Raw genomic sequence first — 13,158 nt, 5'->3', positions numbered from 1 at the left:
AGTTTTGTATGTACGTCTTGTAATGTATTTTAAACATTATTTAATATATGTTACGAAATGGAAATTGAATATGTTTAGACAATATATATTTAAAAGCAATAACATTTCTCTATATACATGTTGTTTATTGACGTTTGTAAAGATAAGTATACGTGTCATTGACAATATGTTGTTGATTAATCTCTTCTAATCTACATTTAAATTGTATATATATGGAACCTGTGTATTTTGGGTCGGTGGCCTTTAATTGCAAATAAACCCGTATTGTATTGTATTGTATTGTATGTAAATGGCTATATTTCGTATTTTGACCACTATCTCTTTTACAGCCAAATCAGTGCTGTTGTCAAAGTATGCCTAATTTATTGTCTTTAAATTTAAAGTCACTAATGCGAGGTGTAGATGAGAGAAGTTGGACCAGAAGTCCAGGGTTGGAATGCGAAATGTGTCTAGTGAATCAAGCTGGTGAGTATTTGTTTTCCTTTCGTAAAATCCTTTACTACGAGTGTGCTTCAAAATGATTTGTTAATTAAAGATATCCCATACTTAAATTTGCAGTTGAAATCAAAAAATATATCTTAACATATTGGTGAATGCATTATGAACATATAAACCTGAAAAGGTTTTAGCTACCGATGTATTAATGAAAGAAATATTAAGAGTGTGTTTTAAAGTAAGCAATTGCAGTCATTAAATAAAAGTAGTATAGCATCATCAATTTGATTGAAACACGTCTACGAATATTTGAATGATAAGTCTTTACGTTTACTCAGAGTTGTTGACAAACTAAAATATTTATAGCTTGTCTTTCAATAATAATAAGGATGGCCGTCGAAATGGAGGGCGAAACGTCATTGAATGTAAAGCATATTGCTGCTTAAAGAAGATGGGTAATATATGATTTCGGATATTGATTAAAGAGTTTGATTTTCAGCAGGGCTTATAATTGTTGTCTGAATAAGTCATTTAGACATAGAAGAAAAATCCATGTCACAAAACATATTCCCTGTGATAGAAATATGGTATTGATGTAATTTCCATTCTCGAACACCAGAGCGATGATGCTATGCGTACAAAAGATTTATCATTATCAAACCTCTGATGAATGAGAATGGTATTTTTTTTAGATCAAATAAAATGAAAAAAAATGCTTGAACGTCGTTTGGGCAGAGATTTAGTTACATATTCAAAGTCCAAAAAAGTGATTTTGTGACTCAGATATATAATACTATAACTGCTTTTGAAACAAACCACGATTTCAGAAATGACTCGTGTTATTACAAACATGTTTTGGTGTACAGGTGGCATATATTATGAGGTTACTACAAAATGAGTTTGTTTCCTGTGTGGTTTACTTGTTATTTACCATATACCATCGAAATCCTCCTTTGTCTTCGTGGTGTCATAGACATCTCACTTAATTACTGCATGCTTTGCGTCCCCTTTTTCTGTCGTTAGATGTTCACTATATCAATTATTTAAAAACAGCGGGATTCGATATTAAGTAAAACAGAATCTAAGTCTGATGTAATTAGACTAAATGTTTGAAAATCGGACTCCATTTTCTATCAATAATCGAATCGAATGGAACAAAGTATTTCGATTTACTATCTGACAATAATCGAAAGTTCATAATATCATTTAGGAATACATTCTTTATACATAGTATAATCATGATCATTTAAATAGTTTAACCTGAAATCAGTACGGGTGATGCTATAGTCATGCTTTTTGCAACAGTAAGTGAATATTCATTGCCCTTTTCTGTCTTTAATAACTTAACGAAAAAACATAACAACACAACACATACTAAATAAATGCACATCAATTGCAAAATGAAGCACAGCGCATCATGTAATACTGAATATTTCATTTAAACATCTCAATTTCATAAAACTTTCACAAAAAAGTATATTTGTTAATAACAAACGATACCAAAAAAAGTTTCAAAAACAGAACACATCGAGCCGGGATCCCCGGTATTTGCAGGTTTGACTGAACCTACTACATAGAGACAGATTATTGAGGTTTTATAAAATATATAAACAATTAAAAAAAGTTTGTAATTTTGGGAGAGTTTGTAAGTTTTTAAGCAAAAGTGTTTACATTCTGTTTATCATTTCCATTGATTTCAAAGTTGCACGAGGTTTGGTTGATAGTTTGTGGGGTTTTTCAGCGCATGAAAGCAAGTTTCTTAAACATGACGTAACGTGTAGGTCTCCTATCAGGATGTGCGCTTCTTGCATGAGGAATTCCTTCATGAATCCAATTATGTGTCACTCTTGTAAAAAGAACATTCAACCATTAATTGGTAAGCTTCTAGTATTGCCCTTTTAAGCTCATTAATTTTAGCTACTTTTTATCATTTTAACTGTTGATTCGGTTCTCCGGTTTGAAATCGGTATTCAATTCAGTATTGTAGAGTCCTTTGAATATGCTTCACGTAGATTTAACCAAGAAACTGTTAATATTGCTATATATTTACATAGTCTGTAAAACCTAGCCTTTTTTCTGTGGTTGAACTATTTATTTCTTGCACTATGATTCATTTAACAATTATCCTCTATTGCATGCATTCCAGGGGAAAACTTGGGAGCGATTTTGATAGCAGGAAATGACATGAGAGAAATTTTAGCAGAGGTATTCATCAACGATGTGTATAGACTTAAAGCTGTTATCACAAGTAGAAGTGTTCCAGTCATGTGTATCAGGTGGGTTTTAAGTTATCTTGCTTATAGAATTAAGTGCCTTGGTGTCGTTAGCGTCGCAGTCTTCACCATAGTGCACACTCCTAAATCTTGACAATAACTCAAACATCATTCGAATAACTCAAAAACATATAAATTGAAAACTTAACTTAAAGATATACGCACATCTTCAGTATGACAATTAACTCAAAGTCCACGACTGTGACTTGTAACATGCTTATCTTAATACCAACAGGGAGGAAAACGTTAGTGTTGTAACTCCAGATGAACCAGGCAAGGAAGACAACAAGATGTGGTGCAAAGTTCAAAATGCCTTTGAAAAACTCAACAAACAAAACCTCAAAACTCTGATAGTGGTGTACTCGGGTAACTATGGTTTCCAGACTAGACAAAAAAATGCAAAAATCAGAAACCAGTCAATTGACCTTCCTAAGAGTGTGACAGGATCAGCTATTGAAGACAATGTTAGCCTCTTCAAACTGAGTGAAAATGAATTGATGAAAGACGTTGAATTGAGCAATGAAGTACAGAAGTTAACAACTGTTGACAAAATTGTCCTTTTTGATTGTTATGCGGATATAAGAAGTGCATTTAAGGGCAAGACTGTAGTGCAGTTCAACAGTAGTACTTCAATGACTTCAGCCGTACCAGTGAATATTAAAAAGAAAGAAAGCACGTATATTGGTGCATTGATCAAAGCACTCACGGCAAGCGAGGGAACCAAACATGAATTGTACGAACATACAGATTGCACGAGATGTAAAGACATTGCCGACACATTGTTCATAGGAAACTTTCTGACAGTGAACTCCTTGCAGACATTTATTGAAAGTTATATTGAACATACTGATATGATGATACACCGTGAGATCCCGTCAGTTTCAGTACAAAATCTTTCTAGTATTGACGCCATTCTGGCCTACAGATACCAATTCCCATTAGTCCCCGTTCAAGTCAAGATAAAGACACCAAAAGGCGTTGTAGGAGAGATTGAATTAACCCATCTGAATTATTTCGATAATGTGAATCAGTTGAGGGAATTCCTTCTTAGAAGAATATTAGGTGAGTTTTGAAGTTTTTTTGATAAAACGTTATGGCTCGCCTGAGATTTACCTGGTAGAGGGAGGGAAATATAGGAATGCCCTTTGTTATCAGTCGTATGTATGTTCGCAGAAATCTTGTGCTTTTCCATATGACCCATCGAGGGCTTATAATGAAACTTTGATCACATGTTGATATTTGATAATGTATTATGCACCCCGACGGGATGAACATATCGTCGCCACGTTGTCCTTCAGTCTGTCAGTGCTTCCGTCCGTCCGTCACACTCTTATCCGGAGGATAACTTTAAAACTGCTGAAGGGATTGAAATGAAACTTGGTATATAGATAGATGACAATGAGAAAAATTGAAGTGCACACGAACCATATTCTTATTATGCATATTACTTCTCCCCTTAACCATATTTCTTAATCGGTGATAAACCGGACACTATCTTGGAAAGTACCAACGGGATTTAAATGAAACTTGTAATATAGATATATGGCGATGAGAACGTTGTAGTGCGCAAGAACCATAATCTTGTCCTGCACACTTTTTAGTTTACTCCCCTTTACCAATTATTTTTCGAAGATTGGTGCTTGCCCGAGTCATATATTGGAAAATTCTGAAGCGATTGAAATAAAGCTTTAAATGCACATAGATGACAATGCGTGGAGTGGAGAGCGCAAGAAGCATAATCCTGTCCTACATATTTATACCTCCGACAACGAACTTAAATGGTGAATTTGAATTTGAATAGTGGAGTCACCCACTGGTTATGGTCGGTCGGTCGGTCGATCTAACATACCAAAAATCAATTACTTCTATCAGCACATTGTATGACAATTTCTGCCTTTTCATAGATCCATCTTCCAGTTTTGTCATATTGGAAGGCAGAATAATGACATTTTCGTATAATATGTATTCGCCGTTTGTCAAACCATGTATTTCCCAAATTAGAATATTTTGCAATAAATGATGATTTTGCAAAGTGGCTTATGGCGATTTTACTTTATTTGACTGTAAAGGAAATCTTGAGAAATCATCTTTGTTACAGGCAATGATGAATCTACAAAATACCTCGTTATAAAGGAGGATCAAATGACCGCCTGTGCTGCCGCTGTTAGCATAGGATTAGAAACTGGAACACCCGAAAACCATTTGAAGGAGATTAAATCTCTTGAACAGGTTACCTCAGCTTGGAAAGCTCGAATACCACTTATAGCACAACTTCGAAATGTTTCGAAAATTGGCTTTCAAAACTATGATGCGGCTGACATTGTTTCACCAAACGATGTTGAAGACATCTTTAAGGAAGTGAGCTCTGTGCCACCAGATCTTTGCTCTCATAATCCGTCAGAGGTAAAAACAATGTCTTTTCTCATTGGCTAGTTGTTTGGTATGTTATTCAAGCTAGAAGAATATACCACCTTTGTTAAAATCACAAACCTTTGTTCAGGATTGGCACCGCCCAATGGTTTGTATTTCCTCCGACGAAAAGCTAAGGGGACATATACGTATATACATACACACACACACACACATATATATATATGTTCATAAATGTTCAGAGTATGTTCAAACTTGGTCAGAAGGTTTTTTTCATCAAATCTCGAGTCATGCTTCAGATATATATATATATATATATATATATATATATATATATATATCTGAAGCATGACTCCACAATTCATGAGGTATTAAACTCATATACAAGTTTATCACATTAAATAGAAGTGCAGTGCACATGCTCATAAATATGGCTGTAATTATGTTTTGAGTTATAACCCTTAACACTTTTGTCTATTTTGTCTGGAGCATAACTTCGAAGCCTTTGATGTATAGCATTCTAACGTCAAAACCAAATTTATCATATTGAGGGTAAGTGCAGTGTACATGACCTATAACTCTGGCTGCGACATTGTTTTTGTGTTTGCGCTTTGTTGAATTTTAGAATTAATGTTTGACTGGAGCATCACTCCAAAAGTCGTTGAGGTGTTCACTTCAAACTTCATATTCAGATAGATCTTATTTAAAAGTGCATTGCACTGGAACCAGAACCGTATATTTTATGTACGGAAATACCTTTGTACGGAATGTTCAGAGTATGTTCAAACTTGGTCAGAAGGTTCCCCTTCATCAAATCTCGACCGCTTGTAAAACTGGCTCAGTTGGGGTCAAAACTTAGATCACTAGAATTACTCAAATCTCAGAAAGGTCTTTTGAACAAACAAGAGGCATTGTATTTGGTCCAATGTGCATCAAACGTAATCAGAATGTTTGATAAATTCTTGAAAAAAAATAAACTTGTTCACCCGTAATTAAAAAAATAACTCACTAGGTCAATTCTTAGACTGTTTTGCTTGGAACTATATCATCTAAACCATCTTCTGCTAGGGATTGGTTACACTATGTTATTGTAAGAATGTTTTCCTTTCCTCTCAACCGCTTGTAGAACTGGGTCACATGAGGTCAAAAATTGGGTCACTAGATCAAATCTTAGAAACTATTGGTAACATACGAGAGGCAATATATCTAGTGTCCAATTTTTATGAATCTTAATTAGATTTTTTCTTCAATGTTATCATTGACTTTTAGAAAGTAGATTACTTCATGTCAGATACTCGGTCATTTGGTCAAATCCTAAATAAAAAATGTTCCTGAACCAAATTTTGGTATTAATTGGCTAGACTATACTAAGGCTGTAGTCAGAAAGTTCCCCTTCATGTAATCTAACTAGATTTTAAAAGTGGGTCATATAGGGTGGCTAACTAGGTCATAAGGTCATCTCTTAGAGAAATCTTGTGAACAAATAGAGGCAAAATATCCGCTCTAATCGTCATGAAACTGCATCAGATTTGAAAGCTTGTTCTAAACTAGGTCACATGGGGTCAAAAACAAGGCCACTTTGTTTTATATTAGATAAACCTTGTAAACATTCAAGATGCTACATTTTTGCAATATTTCTGGTCAATTTAAACTTAATCAGAATGTTTGCCCTGATGAGTTTTTACATTAGTTTAAATCTTGGTTACGTGAGGTCGAAACTAGAATACTAGGTAAAATCTAAAAGCTACACTATATACAATATTCATTTATATCAAACAAATACAAGCAAACTCATATCTTATAACCAACGTCCATAAGTATCCATTTCTCTGCAGCCGTATTGAATTCCAGCTCCTCATCAGTCCATCTGCATTTCAGACGGGGGATATCAATTCAACGAATATTCTCGTTTTTATTTTTTATTTTATTTTCTTAAATGTTTTTATATCTTCAATTATTCGTCATGTCCGTATTATTTTGCTACACATATTTTAAAGCTCTTTTACCTTAATTGAAATAATTAAATAAATGATTATTTTCCGCAAATGCACACTAGCAGATAACCACATAGATGTTACTAAGATAGAACCAGACCCATAGCTTTTGTATCCTTAATGATATTGCCCTTCAATCAATTACTTTACTGCAAAAGGAGATATTGTACTTTATTCGGTGCGGGATATGGCAGTCTGTGACTACTCTGATTGTTTTTATTACCTACCCCAATATGGTTATATTACGTTGTTCGTGTATTTCCTTCAAAGCCAAATTCAATGCATATAAACGTCAAAATAATTTTATCAAGAATGTGTTGCTTCATATGCAATGTACATGTAACATGTTGTTTCAGGACGAAGAGCGGTTTATAGTGGACGCAAATAACCTTGGGCGTTGTGTAGATAAACTCGAAAAACGACGTGGAAATGAACAAGGACGCTTGGATAAAGTTTTCTTTGACTTTTACCAAAGCTTGGACATCATAGACTCCTTTCTTCGTAACAAACACGTATGGTTTCGTCAATAGTACAAACTTATTTATTGGATTGTTTGTCAATGTCAGACGTCATGAAAGGGAAAAACTAATTATTGCCCGAGGCCCTTTTATTTTATGTGTTTTTTGTTCAAAGCATAACTATTGAGGTATTGTGATAGCCAAAGTGTTGTCGGGGTCAAAACATGAACCTTGACCGTAACTCACAAACGCTCGAGATATTCAGCTTAGACATGGTTTACATATTGCTAGAAACAATACGCACACTTGAGGCAAGGCCCATAACTCTGGCTTTAGGAATTATCATGCCCCTTGCTCGACTGAGAGAGAAAACAAGAAGCTTAAACTGCACTTCTTATGAAATTATCAAAATTAACAATAGTTCCGCAAAAACAATATTAAAATCTACTGACGCAAATATAATAGCTTTAAAGAATGTGCTACCATATCTAATAATTATGTTTATAGTCATAATCAGTTTTTTCTTGAAAGATTAATAAAACTTTGTTCAAAAATATTATATAGTATTAGGTATTTGTTTGTTTTGATAATTATCATTTCCTTGAGAAATGATTTTCATAAATATTAAATCGATTATGGATATTTTAATTGTTATGAGTGATTGTCCATTTCAGGAGGATGTTTCAGATGTGAAAGTTCACATAGTTTTCCCAAAGAACAATGTCGAAGGTGTCCGAAAATTCTGGCCATTCATATACTATCACCTAGAATGAATTGTGCAAAGTGTGAAATTCCAGTTTGCAACAAGAGATTTCTAACTAAACTGGGTTTTGTGCCTCCTAGCCTTGTGTTGGGCCACAATGACTGATACTCAAACCCATTTTAAGGGATTGGTTTACTTTGTCTGTTGACGTCCCCGAAATTACAAGCATATACATATAAATACCTTGTGCAAATAAACAAAACTTTTTTTTTAATTTTGTGAATGATATGATGAACTCGACTAGAGTATAAAGTATACTCCCCCTCTCCATCCCAAATTCATTTGTGAGTGGTGACGATACGTTTTGGCGATATTTGTACATGGGCGTTCTCGGTTGTGTGCACCGTAAGGGCCAAACCAATACAAATGAAAACAGGTTTTATGGTAAAAACAATATCTGTCTATAAACTTACACAGTCGAGTTCGTCACCGTGATTCACGAACGTAAAAAAGGCTTTGGATTTATCATTTACGCTGTCTTATGACAAGTGAGTTGCACGCATATTTTGTCTTAGTTTAGCACATTCATTTATATATATATATATAAATATATATATTGCTATGTTATTTACTATTACCTATATAATTATGCATTCACTAGTATTATCTTAATATCATAAAAAACATAATTGTAAGATAATAGCTGTTAAGTTTTACCTGTGGTAAATGTACTTCCCATATAGAATGGTTATTGGGCGAGTATTTTTTTAATCATACGAATATGTGTAAAATAAGCAAACGAATACAAGCATGACATCATACGGCAGTTATATGTTGACTTTAAAACTTTCGCTGAGTACATGAGACCTATTTTGATGTGTAGAAAGTTGAAATATTTCATATGATTGTATTTTGAAAATTCATTAAATCTATTTTATTATTCGTGATATAATTAAATTAAGGTGCCGAAAAACTGTTGAAAAGCTTTACAGGAAACGTATTATACATGCTCATAAGTATCCTTTCCTAATATATATGCCATTACTCTGATTTTAGTAAATTATCTATTATTCCGTTCTCCAAATAAAAAAGCTCACGCGCTTTAGCACCCACTTGTGGTGCTTTTACGAATGATGAAGCTATCATTTTCAAACGCATTAAATAATGAAGAATTATATGTCGCTGAAATAATACATTTCACTTTTAGACTTAACACTAAAGGATTTGTCATCGAGCTGCCTAAATTTACATCCGAACGCGAAATGGACCTCAACTCATCACTGCACTATGTAACTGAATACTTCTTTACACCGGATGTGCACATAAGAGTTCTTTATTTGACCTATTCAACATTTAATTTGATAGCGTTGAATATGCTTCAACATTTTCCTCTTCAAAGCTTGTCATTTGATTTAGTCACATAAGGTAACAGAGAAAATTATTAATCAGTGACAATTGATAACATATCTAACATTGAGTAAAAAAATTACTAAGGCCTTCCCATTTCTTTGTTGCGTGGGATTTGATCTAATATTAATTAGTTACATAAACGCAAATTATAAAATACAAGCCATTGAAGAATTAAAAACCAAATTCCCATGATAATCCTGAACTTTGCTTCTTTTTCATTTTCCCTTCATATTGTTATTTAAAAGATATACACCGCGGATGAATTCTATTAAAGTGTTTCAGTCATTCACACATATATGGACATACATTTGCACCGGTTTATGCAACAAGGTTACGTACCTTGGAAATTTTTTCAATGCACACTTTTTTAGGCTTGAATTTCTATTGCTAGAAGTTTTGTTACTGCTGCTAGACTACATGTGTATGTTTTGCTTTGTATTTACAGTTGATTTCATGGTTTATTTAGTAGATTTTTATCATTGTCTGTTCTGACATTGATTTTAATTTTGAATTAATGTGAACTATAAGTATCTTCCATGGCCGATAGTGTAAGATAGGTTCATTCCAACCCGATTGTACGGTGTTTTGCGGAAACGAGGTTTACCGAGTTTCCGCAAATCACCCTGCGCGAGGGTCGGGATGAATCTATCTTACACGAGCGGCTATGGTAGATGCTTTTTATGTGTAATTTATATATAAACATTTATCATTGTTCTTACATCGAGTTTAATTCATGTGTACATTATTGTTATGTGTAATTTAAATATAAATATTAATCATTGTTCTCAGTGGCGGATCTACTGGGGGGGCACGAAGGGCCCGTGCCTCGCCCCCCCCCCCCCCGCCGGCAAGTTATGTTTTTTGGGGGCACATCTTTATTGATTTAACTGTACAAATAAGTTTTTTTTTCACAGTTTAAAGTTAATAGCATTATTTGAGCAAGTAAACAATTGAATCTGATTTTCGTGTTCCAGTATTTATGGTAAATTGCCAATTTCAAAATATAATACTGTAAAGTATACGACACTAATCTCTTGAAAATGACATCATGGCGGGGCCCGAACATTCGAAAATGATAAATTGGCGCCGCATTTTACACCGCCAGCTGATTAAAAGTAAACAAATATGGTTGTTTTTTACATCAGTTAACTTAAATGACAATGACATCCGAAGTAAAGTATCGTTGAGTTCAATATATACTTAAAGCTACTGTAGGTTTATATAGTATTTATTCTACATGTGTGTATCTCAGGTGGCCGAGTGGTAAACGACTTTGGTTCAATCCCGGCGACCCCGGTTCGATTCTTCTCACTGGCATGATATATTTTCTTTTGTGAAAGGTGTTTCTTATATCACTTCATGCTATCTTTTTAATTCAATTGCACTGCTAAACACCATTGACAGCGTAAACAAATGTTCATTCCATATCATTATTTGATTAAAATAATGCATTCCAAAAAGGTTTTATGTGATTATTATAATTTGTGCCTCCCCTCCCCCATAATAATAAGTTGTGCCCCCACCCCCACCCCCATTTAGAAAGTCCTGGACCGCCTCTGGTTCTTACATTAATTTGAAACATTTGGACATTTATGTTATGTGTAAAGCGTAATTTTGTAATATTAACATTCATCATTGTTCTTACATCGATTGAATTCATGTGGATATTGATGTTATGTGTAATTTGAATATAAACATTCAGAATTGTTCTTACCTTGATTTGAATTCATGTGGACATTTATTGTCTGAATTGTAGATTGATATGTTTTGGCAGTAATGTCGATTTAATTACTAAGTTTATATACATTATTGTGGCACGACAATTTAGCAACACAATAGTGTTATTAGTACTGCGTTTGATCCGGGAGGTTGTATTCGACTCGAGTGGATTTTTGCAGAGGCGATAGCCAAGTGAAATCAAAATCTGAAAAAAAATCACGAGAGTCGAATACAACCTCCCGGACCAAAACGCAGTACTAATAACCCTTTTATTATAAACATATCTGGTTAGATCACTTAAAAGCCACATGTTTTCATAATAAATGTCATTTTAACGACGCACTATTTTGTTTTATGACGTCATTTTAACATCGCGAAACGATACTTGTTATGACGTGACGTCACAAGAGTGGAATACGGCCGTATTGCACTGGAGTGAAAAACGGACTACTGTATTTTGTGACATGTATTGAGTGTGGATTTATGATTGGTATATGATAAATATGACTATATGTTGGTGTTGTTTATTTCTTTTTCCTTAATTTGAGTCAGTTGTCGCGTTCATGTCACACAGTAAAGCTTGGAAAAAAAAAATGTTGAAAACAAGAAGCAGTCGCTTTCTTACTATTACTATTATTATTTATTTTACATTTTCTGAAAAGCTTTAAGTGGCAAATCCGATTAACGAAGCTTCAGTTTCAAGCAGGTTATGTGTGTTCAAAAATCCTTTACTGATTATTATGATGCATGATGTTTCGGGGTTTTTCTTTCTCTTCATAGGTCTGAAGAAAGCGTTTGCACCTTGCTTAGTGTTTATATTGAGGGGTTACATATTGATGAGCGAGATGGAAAGGGAGACGTCTTTATACTATAATAAGAAAACTAAAATTAAGGAGACAAGTAACGTATCGCAGATATCTTGACATATCGTGTTTTTTAGAGCTACATTTATGAATAATAGTTAATGAGTATGTTTGGGTTGCTGTGAAAAAATGATCTTTTCAAAGTTCGTTCTGCAAATATTAGTCACATCAAATGATTCCATTGCAAACTTCGACTACAACTATCATTTGTTAATCATTAGAAATGACAAAAACAAGTATTCAATGATGTTTATATGATATTTTTCATTCAAATGTAACAATCGGAACTGGTCATTCAGGGCGTGCTGGTACTGGTGTCGCATGAGCCCTCGTGCACAGCGTGAAGACTGTGTCCGTGGTGGGTGCAGATGCCCTTGGCGAACTCGCAACTGCAATTTAGTCGCTAATGCAATGCATGTTGAAACATAAAAAGTACGATGAGTTAGAGTAAGTACGCCTTAACGTATTAAGACAAGACGATTGTAGCTTGCTTCTCTCGTTCAGAACGTCCTTTCGTCTGGTCATTATCTGCAATTTCTCTATGTTCAAGGAGTACCGGAATGGAATGCATGGAATGTATAAAGTGATCGGATATAAATTGATTTGAAACATAATGGCGGACGTTTTTCAATGCGGGCGATATTTCGTTAGTCCCTTTAACTTTCATCGGGACTACTTTATTCATAAACTAAATGAGCTCTATTTCGCCTGTTCTGTTAGGTGAGTGAATTTGTTGCTGCCATCAAATGTGTAACTAACTTATAATCGCCCATTAAGTCCTGCTCACGTTTTTTGGTATGCGACGTCTGTGTTAAGTGATTGATCGCCCTTGTAGTATATGCTTTCCGGTTGTTTATGGAGATTTATCAGTGAAATAAAAATGATATTTCACTGTTTCAAAGGGTGAAATAAAATTATGATATTTTCAAATCA

At 34.2% G+C, this 13,158-nt stretch overlaps 1 protein-coding gene across 3 annotated transcripts in view; it reads left to right on the top strand.

The window, feature by feature from the left end:
• The window catches only part of LOC128231953 (uncharacterized), a 43,074-nt gene extending 31,199 nt beyond the window's left edge, over positions 1-11,875 (top strand). For all 3 annotated transcript variants that reach the window (XM_052945243.1, XM_052945241.1, XM_052945242.1), the window contains exons 14-20: positions 384-465; positions 2,177-2,311; positions 2,582-2,711; positions 2,944-3,770; positions 4,807-5,111; positions 7,429-7,584; positions 8,205-11,875. In XM_052945243.1, coding sequence (XP_052801203.1) covers positions 384-465; positions 2,177-2,311; positions 2,582-2,711; positions 2,944-3,770; positions 4,807-5,111; positions 7,429-7,584; positions 8,205-8,303 — 1,734 coding nt within the window. In that variant the 3' untranslated portion in view covers positions 8,304-11,875. The remainder of the gene's footprint in view (positions 1-383; positions 466-2,176; positions 2,312-2,581; positions 2,712-2,943; positions 3,771-4,806; positions 5,112-7,428; positions 7,585-8,204) is intronic.
• Positions 11,876-13,158: the final 1,283 nt, after the last annotated feature.

Source organism: Mya arenaria, chromosome 4, assembly GCF_026914265.1.
Source record: "Mya arenaria isolate MELC-2E11 chromosome 4, ASM2691426v1".
NCBI lineage: Eukaryota > Metazoa > Mollusca > Bivalvia > Myida > Myidae > Mya > Mya arenaria.
The sequence above is the reverse complement of the archived record's forward strand: the minus strand, read 5'-3'. Positions and strand labels throughout refer to the sequence as shown.